General features: G+C 46.3%; 1 protein-coding gene across 1 annotated transcript in view; it reads right to left on the minus strand.

Moving 5' to 3' along the window:
- Setd7 (SET domain containing 7, histone lysine methyltransferase) overlaps positions 1-2,979 on the minus strand; it is a 62,024-nt gene extending 59,045 nt beyond the window's left edge. The window contains exon 1 of the mRNA XM_008843426.3: positions 1,400-2,979. Coding sequence (XP_008841648.1) covers positions 1,400-1,772 — 373 coding nt within the window. The 5' untranslated portion in view covers positions 1,773-2,979. The remainder of the gene's footprint in view (positions 1-1,399) is intronic.
- Between the last annotated feature and the right edge of the window lie 12,842 nt (positions 2,980-15,821).

Consider the following 15,821-nt stretch of genomic DNA (forward strand, 5'->3'; position numbering starts at 1 on the left):
TTGGCTTTAAAAAGTAGATGAAGAAATGTTTTAAATTTTACATTAGATTGGATGCCTTTTCAAGAATTCAGAAATATTATTCTACTTCATCTTACCCTAAGCACTCAGCAGCCTGTAAAAGCAGTTGTGTTTATGAATACATAAAAACTGGATTTCTCCCAGTGCAGCACTAACAATGCATCTGTATGCATTTGTAAAGCATCACTTTATTTTTGTTTATCATTTGTGAGACCCTATTTATACAAATTATATCAAAACCATTTTCAACTATCGACTAAAGATTATTTACCGAGATGCTCAGTTTAAAATACTCTGGAATGACACCACACAATATTGCAAAAACATCACGACATACTGTCTGGGATAGAATAAAATAATATATAAATTTCACTAAAGAGTATTTTCCACTGTTCACTGTTGCAAAATCATAACCTCCCAGGATACAAACAACGGGATTGTATAACGTTCCCAAGGCGTTTTTTAGAACTAAGGGGGGAAAAAAAAGAGGTGGGGAAACTCAGCAAAACATAGTGGCGACAAAAGTCGGGGGGGGAGGGGCGCTCGAGAAGGGGCGGAGAAACCCGACACCGAAGCGGTGATATCACCCTCAGCCAACTGCACGGAATTCAGAAAGTTAAGTGTCACCCAGCAATTTCGGTAGGGGCTGCGGCGCGCCCGCACAGCGTGGTGGCGGCGGCGGCTGCACAGCACAGGAAAGCAGGAAGGGGGAGGGGGTGATGTGTATGAGTTCGCTCCGGGGTAGCACTGGACCCGGCCACCCGCCTCGGGGACTCCGAGCGTTCGGGCCCCGGGTGGGGAGCGTCGTGCTTTACCCAGCAAAGATTTCATCTTTTTCGGAGCAGCGGCCGCGGCTGCCACGTGCCTGGTGCGACCCCGTGCGCTGCGCCGGGAGACAGACCTAGCCCGGGCAGTGGTGGCGGCGGGACGCAATGGCCAGCAGAAGGACTGGGCTGGCAGTCGCGGAGGGGGAAGAGGGGTGGTTAAAACCCGGCTGCTCCGCGATCTTCGCGGGCCTCCGGGGACTGCCCCCCAGCGCACTCCCATCCTCCATCCCTGAAGGGCCAAAGCCACGGTGCCCGGCAGCTTCGCAACTCCGACCGAGGATGCTGCTGTGGTCCGGCTGGATGCAGGAGCCGTGCCTTCCCAGGGCCCCGGACCCCGCTGAACCCCATTCCTGGCCTGCGCCCCGCCGCGCCCCGCGCGCTCCCGGCGGCGTGGCCGTGGCAGTCCAGCCCCCGCTTGAGCCGAGCGACCGGCCACCCTCGTCGGGGACAGCGGTGACCCCAGCCCGGCCCGACACGGTCTCAGCCCGCACTCCTTCCGCGCTACGGCCCGGGCGCCTCCCCACCCGTAGGTCCTGGAGGAACGCTTATCGTACCTTCTACGGCTTCCTCCACCATCTCGTCGTCGCTATCCATGGCGGCTGCGACCCTGCCCGGCTCGGGGCGGTGCGGCCGGCTCTCATCCCTCCGGGTGGCTGAGCGAGCGCTGGGGCTGAGCCCTGCGAGTTTGGAGGAGGAGGAGGAGGAGGAGGAGAAGGAGGAGGAAGAGGAGGAGCAGTCGGGGTGGCTCGCGCTGCCTCCCCCTACAGTCCTTTCAATTCTTCGGCCTTCCGCGGCTGCCGCAGCCGCCGTCCCCCCCTCCCTTCGTCCCGGGTCCCCTTGGCCTCCGAGGTTCCGGGGTGCAGCCGCCGCCGCAACTTTCCCCTGCGATACCCCCTCTTTGTTATGAAGCAGCTGATCCGCTGACATCACCCGGCGCCGGTGCGCTCCCTCCCTCGATGATTGGCAGTTCCCTGTCCTTTCCCAGAAGTGAGGATCCTTAACACCAAAGGCGCTTTCGGGCCGCGCCGACTCCCAGCCACTCCGCAGGCGGGTACAGTCCGCGTTTATCCTTCGGCTGGACGCACTCGGAACCAGCCACGCGGTCCTGGCAGCCTGGAGCTTCTCGCCTGCACTGTGGACCCGGGGGTACCGGTTCTGGGGTGCGGGGGATAGCTAGGAACTCCTGACCTCTGGCGATGCCTCGGGTGAAGTGCGGGGGCGGGCAGTGCTCCCCTTCCCCCAGCCTCCAAGGCCCAAGTGAAGCTGGGGAAGCCTTTCTGCTGCTCCCGAGCCTCGACTTCCTCTCGCTTCCCCCCTCCCCCTACTCACCCCGCTTGCCACCACCCTGAGCTGCCAAGTGCCGCAAGTACAGGAGCGCAGGTGCCCCGCCGCCCAGCATCACGTTCGCCAGACAGTTTTCCAGACTCCAGAGGGCATCATCCGCCCCAGATGCTGCCCAACTGCGGGTCCCACTCTGGAGTCCCCAGTCTCTACTCTTTCGCATCTTCATACCCTGGTCTGATCTAGGAATTCATCAAATCCAAAAGGCAGCAGGCTCGTTGTCTGGCAGGAAACTCGCTGCTGTGGAGGCTTGGCAGGTTCCTTCTCATCCTGGCGGTGGAGATGGAGCCACCGAGTGGAGCTAACGAGGAAGGACCTTACGTCCTGTACGCCTCCTTGTCGCTCCTTCCCTCCTGTACGGGTGATGGCCCCAGCTGTCTCCCTTCTTTCTTCAAGTGCCAAATACTTCACAGATTTCATGCGTCTTTGAGGGACGAAAACCCAGGTTCCTGGCGCAGCCACTTAAGACAGTGTCATTATGGCGCCGCCTCTTACAGGTGGCGGTAGAGGACGGCTGTAAATAGCGGGTTAAACGGATACAGATGTACACAATGTACCATGGAATTACCAGGTGCCACTCTGGGCATCGGCCAAGAACAACTACGGCGCCAGGTGGGAGGGGTGCGCAGGGAGCAAAGAAAATTGTTCTATTTGGTTTTCTGAACAATGAGTGAGACTTTGAGGATTTCAAAGTACTTCAACACCTGGGGGAGTCAGCGCCCCCACCGTTGTTTTCTCCCCCTTTCTCCTCCTTCCCTTCTGCTCCCCCCCCCCACTTCTTTGTTTAAATGACAAAATGTTTGTTTTTTGAGGCAAGGTCTGATGTAGCCCAGGCCTGCCTCACTGTGTAATTGAGGATGATCTTGAACTTCTGATTCTCCTGTTTCCATCTCTCTAGCGCTGGGATTACAGGCATGGGCCATCAGGCTGGAGATACAATCCAGATTCCTGCATGTTAGGCAAGCCCTTTACTAACTGAGCCATTAAATGTCAGGTTTAAAAAATCATTATTTCTGTCCAGTATTTCTGACTTGAAAAAAAAAAAAAAAAGAAGAGTTTAAGGGACATTAGCTCCAAATATTGCCAGGAATTTTGGCTCCATTTTGACTCTTTCAGGAACAGGAAAGTGGTAGATGAATTGGGAGGCTTGGGGTCTTGGTGCCCTACCTGCAAAGGTGCCAGGGAGGCCACTCTGTCACATGCATTCTTCTTCCTAGCACTGCAGGTTCAGGCCACATGTGTGAGAGATGCTTCTGGTTTAGGCTGGACTACTCTTTGAACCTTTATTCTAGGCTATATCACTCTAGGGTCCTCTGGCTCAGATTAGACCATTCTGAGGTCTTCCAGGTTAGTTAGACTTCTTTGAAGTCAGTTTGGGATTGGCCTTCTTCAGGTCTTCCAAATACCTGGGCTCTCAGACTCCACAGAGAGCTGTGCCTACAGTGAAAGTTGAATGAGTCAATTTAGACTAGATCACTTTTAATCTTAAAAAAAAAGATTTTATTTTTATTATATGTATGTGTGTCTGTGTGAATGTATTTGAGTGTCCTCAGAGGTCAGGGGGCATCAGATCCCGTGGAACTGGAGCCACAAGCAGTTATGACCCATGACCACATGGGTGCTGGGAATTGAATTTGGGTCCTCTGGAAGAGCACCAAGTGCTCTTAACCACTGAGCCCTGTCTCTAGCTCCAGATTACATCACTTTTTTGTTTCTTTGATTTTTGTTGATGTTGTTTTTGTTTGAGACAGGGTCTTCCTGTAGCCCTAACTGGCTTGGATCTTGCTATGTAGACCAGGCTGGCTTCAATCTCAGGTCCGCCTGCCTCCCGAGTGTTTGGAGTAAAGGTATGTGCCACCATGCCTGGTTGAGATTACCTCACTTTAAAACATGAACCACAGAAACAGATTTTATTTTGATTATGTGTGCATGTGTGCTAGTGTGTGTGTGCTAGTGTGTGTGTGTGTGTGTGTGTGTGTGTGTGTGTGTGCGCACGCCCACGCCTGGCCAGAGGACAACCTCAGGTATCCTTTTTCAGAAGCCCTTTACTTTTTGTTCCCCCTGAGACAGTGTCCCTCATTGGCCTGGAATTCACCAATTAGGCTAGGCTGGGTGGCCAGTGAACCCCAGAAATCTGCCTGGGTCTGCCTCTCCAGTAGTGGGATTACAAACTCAACCTGTTTTTTAAATATTTTTACTGTGAGTTCTGGAGATTGAACTCAGGTCATTGTGCTTGCAAAGCTGAACTACCTCCCAAGTCCATATCCTGGTTAAAAAAAAAAAAATCAGGGGCTGGAAAGATGACTTAGTGGTTAAGAGCACTGGCTGCTCTTTCAGAGGACCTGGGTTTAGTTCCCAGCACCCATATGGTAGATAACAACCATTTTTAACTGTAGTTCCAGGGCATCTGATGTCCTCTTCTGGCCTTTGTGGGCATTGCACAACAAAGATGCACTTACATACATGCAGGCAAAACACTCACATATAAAATAAAATAAAATAAAATTAAATCTTTGTCATAGTTTGACAATAAAATATTGTCATAGCTAACTTCAGCTGTTAACTTGACACAGTCCTAGAGTCACTTGGAAAGAGAGAATCTCAGTTGAGGAATTGTTTCCATCAGATTGGCATTGTGGGCATGTCTGTGGGCCAATTTCTTAAGTGCTAATTGATTAGGAGTGCCCAACCCACTGTGGGCAGTGCCATCCCTTAGGCAAGTGGGCCTGGGCTGTGTAAGAAAGGTTGTTGAACGTAAGCCTGGAAGCAAGCCAGTAAGCACCATACCTCTGTGGTGTCTGCTTCAGTTCCTGCCTCCAGGTTCCTCCCTTGAGTTTCCCAAGGGACGGACAGAAACCTGTAAGATGAAATAACCCTTTTCCTCTCCAAGTTGTTTTTGGTCATGGTATCCATCACAGCAGCAGAAAGCAAACTAGAGCAGTCATTTGCCAAGTTTCATTCCTTTCTGCTTTTGAGCTGTATTATTTCCTCTTACTTTCAATTTTCACATATCACCACTTTCCTTACATATTTTACTCATGCCCCAAACTTACTAGATACACATCTCAGTACCAGAACAATAAAAATACTGAAAACTGAAGGAAGAAGCAAAAGGAATTTCTTTACTCAAGGGGGTTAATGTCAGAGGTGGAAATGTCCCTTCAGAACACACAAGAGATATGAGCTCCTGGTGTATGTGTGTATGTGTAGGGTAGAGGAGAAGAGAAGGATCTGTCACAGGTGTCCTACCTATCTTTAGTTTCAGAGAATGATCCCTTAGTGTAGTGAGCTTTTCCCAATATCCACCTTTGTCAAGGGCCTTTCTTTCCAAGTGCTACTTTGACAGCATCTGGGACCAGTACCCAGTCCCCTCCACAAAACAGGTGTCCTCTGTACCTGGAAGACGCTGGCTGGGAAGCAGCCCTAGCCCTCTTGTCATTGCTGCAGTCTCAGGAGAGAACTCTGGCACCAGCAACAACCACAGGCAGGCAGCACTTGGGACAGTCCATCTCAGGTGCTATACCATTTATTGCTCTTGGCTCTGTGCCCAAAGTTTAGGCGATATATTTGTTGGTTCCCTTGAAGCATGCTTGCATCTTTACAAATAATCCTGTACTCTCTGAATTTCTAGCCCAATGGATTCTTATTTATAGCCCCAGAACTCAACACGGTGCCTGGTACCAAATGTGGGTTGAGCATTGTCAGCGATGATTTTGCAGAAAAGACTATTCTGTCTTCTATAAACAGTGCTGAGTCTTTCCCACAGAGTTGATCCTCTTCCTGCTATTTGGCAAAATGCTTTGTTTCAGCCCAAGTCTGAAGGACATTTTTTGCATTGTTCTACTGGCCCCAAGTCAGCATCTATCACGTTCTTTCCCACAGTGCTCTTCATTGAGAGCTCAATCCACAAAACCTCTTTCCACTTGGCTTCCAACCAGTTTCCCCTGTTGTCCTCTGTCCCTACCAATGTGGTCATGGGCTAGAAAATCAATAAAGCTCTTAATCACAGACAATGTGCAGCAGCAACAGCAGCTGGCTGGTGGCAGCAACAGGGCTCTGGCCCTAACTCACAGATCCCAGTATGCTAGGATGTGTCCTCCCAGAGAAGAAGGACAAGATGGAAGCCCTGGGGTAGAGCTCACATGGAGGAATGACCTGTTTTTTAAAAGTATTTATTTTAATTAATCAATTAACTAATGTATTTATTGCAGTGCTGGAGCTTTGAGTATTCCAGATGAACACTCTACCACTGAGCCAACCTCTAGCCCCTTACTGGTGGATTCTAGACAAATTTCTGTGTACACCCTTAGCCCCTCACTGGCGGATTTTAAACATGACTCTAGCACTGTGCCACACCTCCAGCCACTCACTGGTGGATTCTAGGGGAGTGCTCTACTGCTGAACCACGCCCAAGGAATGGCTTTTAAAATCTACTCTGGTTTAGCTTCCACTGTCTCCACCAATGCCGCCTATCTCTCCATACTCAGTGTGGGAAACACAAGTTTCTCTTCCACTGCAACAAGCAATCAAAATACTGGGCTAATTTGATTCATTTTCCCACCCATATCTTTCCCCAGAGAACTCACAAGAGCTACTTACAAGACTGATATCACTTTTACAGTAAATATATTTTTACAAGCTTTCTGTATTTCCTACATCTAGGGGAAAAAAGCTTGTCAGTTCGCAGCTGTGCCTGCTGAGCACATCAGGGAAACGGCAAATGTGGGTTCACTTGCCTTGACTGTTAGTGAAGAACTACTTTTCCTGCCCTGAAGGGTCAAGGCTAGAAGACCCAAGCGATCTTCCAGGTCTTTGTGTCCCTAGAGTCAGGAACCTCCAGGAACTCTTCGCTTTTTTGTGAGAAAGACAGGGTCTCATTATTTACCCCTGACTGGCCTGGATCTCAATGTGTGTTGGCCACATGTGTGCTGACCTTGAACTGTCAGTGATCTACCTGCCTTTGCCTCCTGTGTGCTGGGATTATAGGTGTTACCACCATACCTGACCTAGTAAAGAAACACCTTTTTCTCTCTTTTTTGTTATTTATTTTGAGATAAAGTCTCATTTAGCCCATTTTGGCCTCAAACTACTGATCCTTCTGCCTTTACCTCCTGAGTGCTGGGACTGCTGGCATGTACCACCACATCGGGTTTATGAAGTGCTGGAGATGGAACCCAAGGTCTTGTGCATGCTAGGCAAGTACTCTCTCCCAACTGGGTTACATCCCCAGCCCAGGAATTCCTAATAATTATTAAGTCTTGTTTGGCACTGCATATTCCCTAACAAGATTGTTTCTGACCAACCAACTAGTTTGAATTTTCTCCTTGTATGCTTTGGTTCAGCTAAGAACTAGCAATTGGGTGATTAAGTACTTTGGGCTTCTGTCTTTCCATCTGTACGGGGGGAGATTGGGTTACACCAACTCTCAGCTCAAACCTACTCTGTGCAACTTTTCTGGGGGTTGTGGGGGGTGATTGAGGTGGTGGTGGTTTGAGCTAAGCATGGAATCAAAGGCTAGAACCATGAGCGGTAAAGGAAAGGGATGAAGACAGGGTGACTGACAAACTGAGTGTTCACCTCCTGTGTCATCTTGTCCTAGTGGTACTGAGACTGGAGGGCCAGGAGATGTGGACTTTTAAAAGAACCTGAATCACACTAAGCCAGTGCCTGATGGTGTTAGTGACAATTGTAGAAGCTGGGGGAGGGGCAGGGAGAGGAGTGCTGGGAGGAAGGGGTCAGGGAGGAGACTGACTGAAAGGGAGGATGGTAGCAAGCTGAGTCTGGGCACTGTGAAGACGGATGTCTAGGGCACCCCATGAAGGTCCAAGGAGCAAAACAGAAGAGAAAATGCATGCTGCTGGAAATACAGACTGCAGACGGGAGAAAACTCATGAATTCAGGGTGACCTGATTTGATTACTGCAACAGGAAGTGCAGGGGGAGCAGGCTGGGGCAGAATAACTTGACTTGAGGAGGCGAATTAAATAATAGTGAAGACTTCACAGTTGCCATGGCATTAAAATACCTCCGGCCACATTACACATCTTCTCTTCTTGCTTGATTCTTTTTCTTGGAACATGTTCATGTCCCTGCAGTGTATCTACTAAACCAAATTTAGACCCTCTGGGACTCGGGGGAAAGGACCACATGGCCAGGATCACCCCATTTTCATCCACTATAGGTCAATGTTCTCTTTCCACGGTATGTTTGAATCTTTTGCTCCTTGCCCTCTGAGATCTGAAAACCCGTGTTAGGCTTGGGTCTTGTGAAGGTGCCACATATTATAACTTGAAAAAATTTGACAAGTTGGAAACAGTTTGTAGAGGAACTGTCATAGAAATTACTTCAGAAAAATTAATAGGATGTTTCCATAAGTACTTTTTAGCTTTATTTTCTTTTAAAAATTATTTTGTTGGTCTATAATTAAGATCACTGGGGCCTGGGGATATAGTTCAGTTGGCAAAGTGCTTGTCTTGCAGGCACAAGGACCTGAGTTCAATCCCCAGAACCCATATTTAAAAAGTGAGGTTCAGTGGCCCATGTTTGTAATCCCAGCACTGGGGGTAGGGATCAGTGTTGGGATGGGGGAAGGGGAGACAGATGGATCCCTGGGGCTCACTGGCCAGCCAGCCTAGCTGAATCAGACAGCTACAGATCGCAGTGAAAGACTCTGTCTCAAAAACAAGGTGAACAGCGCCTGAGGAATGACCTCTGAGGTTGACCTCTGATTTTCATATATATGTGCATGTATAAACCCTCCAACATTTAAAAAAAAATGATGATCGGATCTTGCAGTTGTCCCATACAATTGCAGAAGGCAATCAGTACATTGCATATTCTTTTGTTTGTGAAATACTGGGGTTTGAATCACAGTTCAAATCTTCTGACATTAGTCTCCTATCAGGAGGAACAGTATTTCCACCTGACATTTTTACTACAGATGTCACAACATTCTCCAAGTGTACTCAAATTAACTAGACCCTAGAATGATGTAATACCTGTGTTATGCTTGACAAGGTTTTCTTCCCCCCAAAATGAAAGCTGGCACTGTTCTAAGTCACTTGTTCATTTACATGTCTTTTCTTCTTACTGAACTTATTTATTTTATGTATATGACATTACCTGTATGTACGTAAGTGCTCCCATGTTGTGCAATGCCGAGGAGATCAGAAGATGTCAGATCCCTTGGAACTGGAGTTACAGACAGTTGTTAGCCACCATGTGGGTGCTTGGAACTGAACCTGGGTCCTCTGCAAGAGCAACCAGTGCTCTTAACCTGCAGAGCAGCTAGTGCTCTTAACTGCTGAGCCATCTCTCCAGCCCCTTCACTGAACTTTTACTTATCATGATGGACTGGACTCTCAAATTGTGATCCAAAGTAAATCCTTCCTTTCTTAAGTTGCTTTTGCCAGGTATTTAAAAAAAAACATTTTATTTTATTTTTAATTACCTGTATATGTGTGTGGATATGTGTAAATGAGTGCAGGTACCCACGAAGGCCAGAAGAGAGCATCAGATCCCCTGGAGCTAGAGTTAGAGGTGGTTATGAGCTGCTTGATGTTTGTACTGGCAACTGAAAGGAGGTCCTCTGCAAGAGCAGTACACACTCTTAACTGCTGAGTCATTGCTTCAGCCCCTTTTGTCAGGTATTTTGTTACAAGGAGAAAAGTAAATAATACAAGTGCTTAAGCTCCCATCAGCCACTGCGAATTTTAGGTAAATAGATTGACATCAAGAGCCGCCTGGACTGTCTGACCATTGTCCTTGTCTGGGTAACCAGCTCATGCTATTTGTCCTCTTTTGTGAGGGTGGAGAAGTTGTCCTTTTGCTGTGATGATTTAGAGAGTGCAATCTCCATTTGAGGATGCAGAAGCCATTGCCTGTGGCATACATGGAAGGGCCAAGTGTCCTCCTCTTTGGCCAAAGGGGACTTTGATTTTGAACTTAACATTCAGAAACAAAGATGTCTACTTGCTCCTCTTAAGTAGGTTGTCAAAAGGTTGATCAACTTCTGGGGCTCCTGGCACTGGAATGCCACCCTTGGTTCACTGACAAATCAGAAGGTCTACCCAGGCTGTCTAACCTAAGGCTCATGAACTACATCAGCCTCAGGGTAACTATGAATGTGACCCAACACAAAATTGTAAACTTAAAACATTGTGAGGTTTTTTTCCTTTAACTCAGCATATATTGTGTTAGATACCATTATAACATATTGGAACAAAGTATGTTTTTTGTGGTTCTCCCATCCCTATCTCATTCACCCCCTGCTATTCCTGTTCCCCACTTGTAGTCTCTCCCTTCCCCTGTGTCTATCCCCCTTCCTTTTTCAACACCTGTTGTTACCCTCTCTTGGTCTCCTTTCTAGATTTAATTAATTAATTAATTAATTTTTATTTTGTATGTATAAGTACTTTGCCTGCCTGTACGTAAGTGTACCACATACATGAATCATGGAAGCCAGAAGAAGGTATCAGATCCCCTGAAACTTAAGTTACAGATGGTTGTTAGCTGCTGTGTGGGTGCTGGGAACTGAACCTGGGTCCTCTGTGAGAGCAGTTAGTGCTCTTAACCTCTAAACCATCTCTCCAGCTTCCCCTTTCTAGATTTTTAGACTTTACCTACATTTATACTTGTTTACATTTATACATATATACATTATAGGCTAGGATTCACATACAAAGGACAACACATATTTGCATTTATTTGGTGTGTGTGTGTGTGTGTGTGTGTGTGTATGTGTGTGTGTGTGGTGTATGTATATGGGGGCCTTTGTGCCACAGCATGTGTGTGGAGGTCAGACAACTTGTAGGAGCTGGCTTTTCTCTTCCACCATGTAGGACCTGAGGATAAAACCCAGATCCTTAGATTTGGTGGCAAGTGATTTTACCTGCTGACCTCCCATACTGGTCTTGATTTTTTTTTTTTCTTGTAACCCAATTACATGACTCTAGAGCATGAACTTGGTAGATGACAATTCATGCTTCAATGTCAAAAGGTTGGACATGTGCTTTGCTGGGGAGCTGTCTCCAATGTCTGAATCTATACTGTCCTTTCGGGACATTTAAGGTCCTATTGATCATCCTTGCTGAGTCTATAGATCCATTCTCAGGAAAGGAGGCTGTGCCCAACTTTTTGGATTGTCTTTCAGGCAGATTTAAAGAGCCCAGTTCAAATGCTCCTGTGATCAGGATAGAGGGACACAAAGAAGGCAACCCCATGACAGGCTTTGCACTGTCTCCTTGGCCAAGGGCCAGCTGAGCAACCCTGTCATGGAAGTAAGTCTTTTGCAAGCCACCAGCACCCTTCCCAACCTGGCATCTGAGGAATGCCTGGGCTGGGATAAACATGAGTGGCCCAACAGAGAAGGGAGCCTTCTCACTGCTGGCTGGCAAAGTTGCCTCTTCCACCTATCCCATCCCTGCTGAGCTCTCTCTCTGTCTCTGTCTCTCTGTCTCTGTCTCTCTGTCTCTGTCTCTGTCTCTGTCTCTGTCTCTCTCTCTCTCTCTTCTTTTCCCTGTGGAGATATGGCAAGAGGTTGGGTTGAAGCCATGGTCGTTCATTGGCAGCTATAAATGAAGTAAGAGACTGAAGTAGCTGTAACTAACTTCCCTCCCTCTTTCCAAATATTCCTTCTGAAAATGTGGACTGAGAGTTTGGCGATTATGCAGGAGGCTCATCTTGTTTCTAGGCTCACTTTTATTCCAGGGACTATTTCTATTACTGCCATACTTTTTTCAAGTATTTGAAGAGATTTAAATCTAGAAAGTAATTTGACATCTTTGGTTTCCTTTATACCTCACAGCAGACTCCAAGGCAAGAGAGATTTCAAGATTCTTCCTAGGATCTCACAACTAAGTTGTGACCAAATGAAGCTCAAATCAGGACCCCTTCAGTCTTCGACCACCCCCAACGCCTCATGCAGAGTACTGGGAATTCTCAAGGGGTGGGCAGGGTGAGCAGGAGAGCAGTGAATAGGGAGGGAATGGCTTTTAGAGACAATTCATAGTATCCCAAGGTTTGATTCACAAGACTTGTACTTAATCCTGAAAATGACCTTTTGAAGTATTACCTCCATTTATAGATGAAGAATCCTGAGACTTTGTGTTGAATAGCTTCCTGGGGTCACGTGACTATTGAGAGTGGGGCTGTGTAGGTGTCCATGCCATGAAGAGACACATATAGAGCCCAACATCATAGCTGTGGAGAAATTGTTCTAGAAGATGCTTCACAGTAATGTGTGTGTGCATGCATGTGTGTGTGTGTAGATGTGTGGTGTGTGCAAGTGTGTGTGTGCTTGGGTGTGTGTGGTGTGTGTACGCACGAATGCATTCACACACTGTGCATGCATATGTGGAGGACAGAGATCAAAGTTGGGTGTCTTTGTCTATTAATCTCTACCTAATATTTTGTGACAGGGATTCTTGCTGAACCTGGAGCTCACTGATTTGGCAAGACTAGCCAGCCAGCAAGCCCCAGGAATCACCCTGTCTCTGCCTTCTCAGAGCTGGGATTACAGGGACATGCTGCTGAGCTCAGCTTTTTATGTGGATGGTGGGGATCTGAATGCAGGTCCTCATGCTTGCATAGCAAAGCAGCACTTTACCAACTGAGCCATCTCCCCAACCTTGTTTGTGTTTTGTTTTTTCAGACAAGGTTTCACTCTATAGTTTGGACTGGCCTGTCACTCACAATGTAACCCAGGCTGACCTTTACCTTGACCTCCTGGCTGAGTCTGACAAGTTCTGGAAACAGATGTGAACCACCACACCTGACCTTTTCACATTAATATTCATAGTGCTGTAGAAGATGGATTTGTGTAGGTAACAAATTCATGAAAGCATACTGTTGGAGCTGGAAAGATGACTCAGCAGTTAAGAGCACTGACTGCTCTTGCAGAGGACCTGGGTTCAATTTCCAGTACCCACATTGCAGCTACAAACTGTCCTTAACTCCAGTTCCAGGAGAATCTGAAGCCCTCTTCTGACCTCCGTGGCATTGCATGACACAGGTGCACTCATATAACATGTAGGCAATACACTCATACACATAAAATAAAAATATTAAAAAAAGGAATATTGTTATGGTTTGAATCTGAAATGGCCCCTATAGGCTCACAATTTGAATGCTTGTCCCATTTTGAAAGTTCTGGAAACTTTGGGAGGTGGGGTCTAATTGGCAGAAGTAGGCCATTAGGGGTGGGCCTTCGAGGTTCTAGCCTTGCTCTCTGCTTCCTGTCCACTATGGTGTGAACGACTTCCATCACACACTCCTGCCACCATGAGGACTGAACCTTCTGAAGCCATGACCAAAATGGACTTTCTTCCTTGAGTTGTTTCTGTCTGGTATTTTGGCCGTAGAGATGTAAAAGCAGCTAATATACCTATAAACAGCTGGTCTCAGATGGCCAAGGAAAGTGTTGAATGTGTCTGTGGAGGACACCTTCATGGAGGTGTCCCAAGTGACCCTCCTTATCTGGGAGCTGACTCTTACTTCTCTGCGACCCCGACACTTGTCTCTTTGTTTTTCTGGTTATGGTGGCTGAGTGGAAAGTAGAACTTCCACCTACTACAAATGTAATACCCGCCACACTGTCTAGTAGGCCAGTCTGTGTCCTGGAGATTTGGGCAAGCACATTGGCAAGAGGAACCATTCTGCCAATGAGGGGCCAGTCCACACACCCACCATGAACAGATGGGTGGCCTGGCCTAAACATGACCCTCTCAGGAGCAACCTTCATCTGACAGGATACTTTGAGGTGTAGAAGTTGGAAGAGTTCGGAACCCTGCTACCTGGAGAACTTCATTCAATTAAAAAAAAAATCACATAATAGTCTATACTTTTAAACTATGATTTATTTTTATAAGAAAATACCCATGGAAGAGATATTAGGAAAATAGAATATTAAAAATAACAAACATTCAAACTCCTAACATCTAGCAGTCACCACTGTAAATAACGTGATATGTATCTTTCCAGACACTATGTGTGTATGTGTGAATATAAACTTATGGTTTTATTGTCTTCTTAACTAAATAGACTCAGAACTGGACCACCTGGTCCTTTCTTATCATCTCCCAGTTCAAAATGCTTGCTACTCTTCATGCCAGCACCCCCTTAGATCTACAGTTGGGCTCAACACACTTAAGAATCAACACAATCTTAATAGTTTTACTTTCGTGAGGGAAATAGGCTTAGGCTGCCCACCGTAGCATTCTGCTTCCCTGAGCACACAGAGAATCCTTGCTCTTCCTGTACTGTGTCACCTTGTGACTTGGTGTTTGCTTCATTTCTTGCAGAATGTCTGGTGAGTTTTAGGAATATTCACTATGTTTGCAGGAGTGCTATCAGTACCCAGACACTTTTGTAATTGTTGTTGTTATTGAGACAAGGTTTCATTATATATCCCAGGGTGGCCTCAAACTCAGGGCAGTCTACTACCTCAGTTTCCCAAGTGCTAGGATTTCAGGTGTGAACCACCATGTGTTGCTGGCAATGCTTAGTATTTTTGAAATGAACTCTATTCTTTTTTTAAAAATTTATTTATTATTTTTATTTTATGTGTATGCGTGTATTGCCTGCATGTAGGTAAGTGCACCCGTGTCGTGCAATGCCCATAAAGATCAGAAGAGGCTGTCAGATCCCCTGGGACTCTAGTTACGGACAGTTGTTAGCTGCCATGTGGGTGCTGGGATTTGAATCTGGGTCTATTCTTAAATAATATTTCATATGAATTGACTTTCCAACAGCACATTTAGCTCTATGTTTTATAGTCTAGCATTTTTTTCATAGTATCATTAAGTAACCCCCCTCTTTTGAGATAAGGTCTCCCTGTAGCACCAGTTGACCTAGAACTCCCTATGTAGATCAGGCTGACTTCAGTCTCACAGAGATCCACCCACCTTTGCCTTCTGAGTTCTGGGATTAAAGGCATGTGTCACTACAACCACTTTATCATTCAATTCTTAGAACTAAGAACTAAGGCTCAAAAAACTATACTCTGGAAATTAATGCATTTAAAGAAGAAAGTAACCAGGTTTTTGAACATAATAGTTAAGGACTGGGGAGATGGCTCACTGAGTAAAGTACTTGCCACTAGGCCTGATGACTTGAGTTCAATCACCAGGACATACATGGTAGGAGGAGAGAACAAACTCCCACAAGTTATCTTCTGGCCTCTGCTCATATGTGCACATTCATGCACACATACACACACATACACACACACACACACACACACACACACACACACATACACACAGAAACAGTAATCAACATATCTGCATCGAACATTAAGAAAAATGTAAACCAAAATGTTAACAATGGTTCTGTCAGGGTGATATGATCTCAGTTAATTTAATTTGTTTCTCTTTTTTTTTCTCATTAAAAGAAAGCTTTCTTATAGTGACTGTTTTTACTTTATATAATTATAAAAAGGAGTTATTAAAAACCCTCCTGGCTAAAGGCACTCTACTTTTCTAAGCTTTATTTTCTTGATAGATAATATGGAAATCCCAGTAATTTCTGATCCATAGAGAGATGATTAGAATTAATCAACCAAATACAGATAAAGTACTTTATGTACTTGCAGGTATAGGGAGTGCACAGGATCAGACAGCTGCCATTTTCTTGGTTC

Source organism: Nannospalax galili, unplaced genomic scaffold, assembly GCF_000622305.1.
Source record: "Nannospalax galili isolate Female #2095 unplaced genomic scaffold, S.galili_v1.0 scaffold359, whole genome shotgun sequence".
Taxonomy (NCBI): Eukaryota; Metazoa; Chordata; class Mammalia; order Rodentia; family Spalacidae; genus Nannospalax; species Nannospalax galili.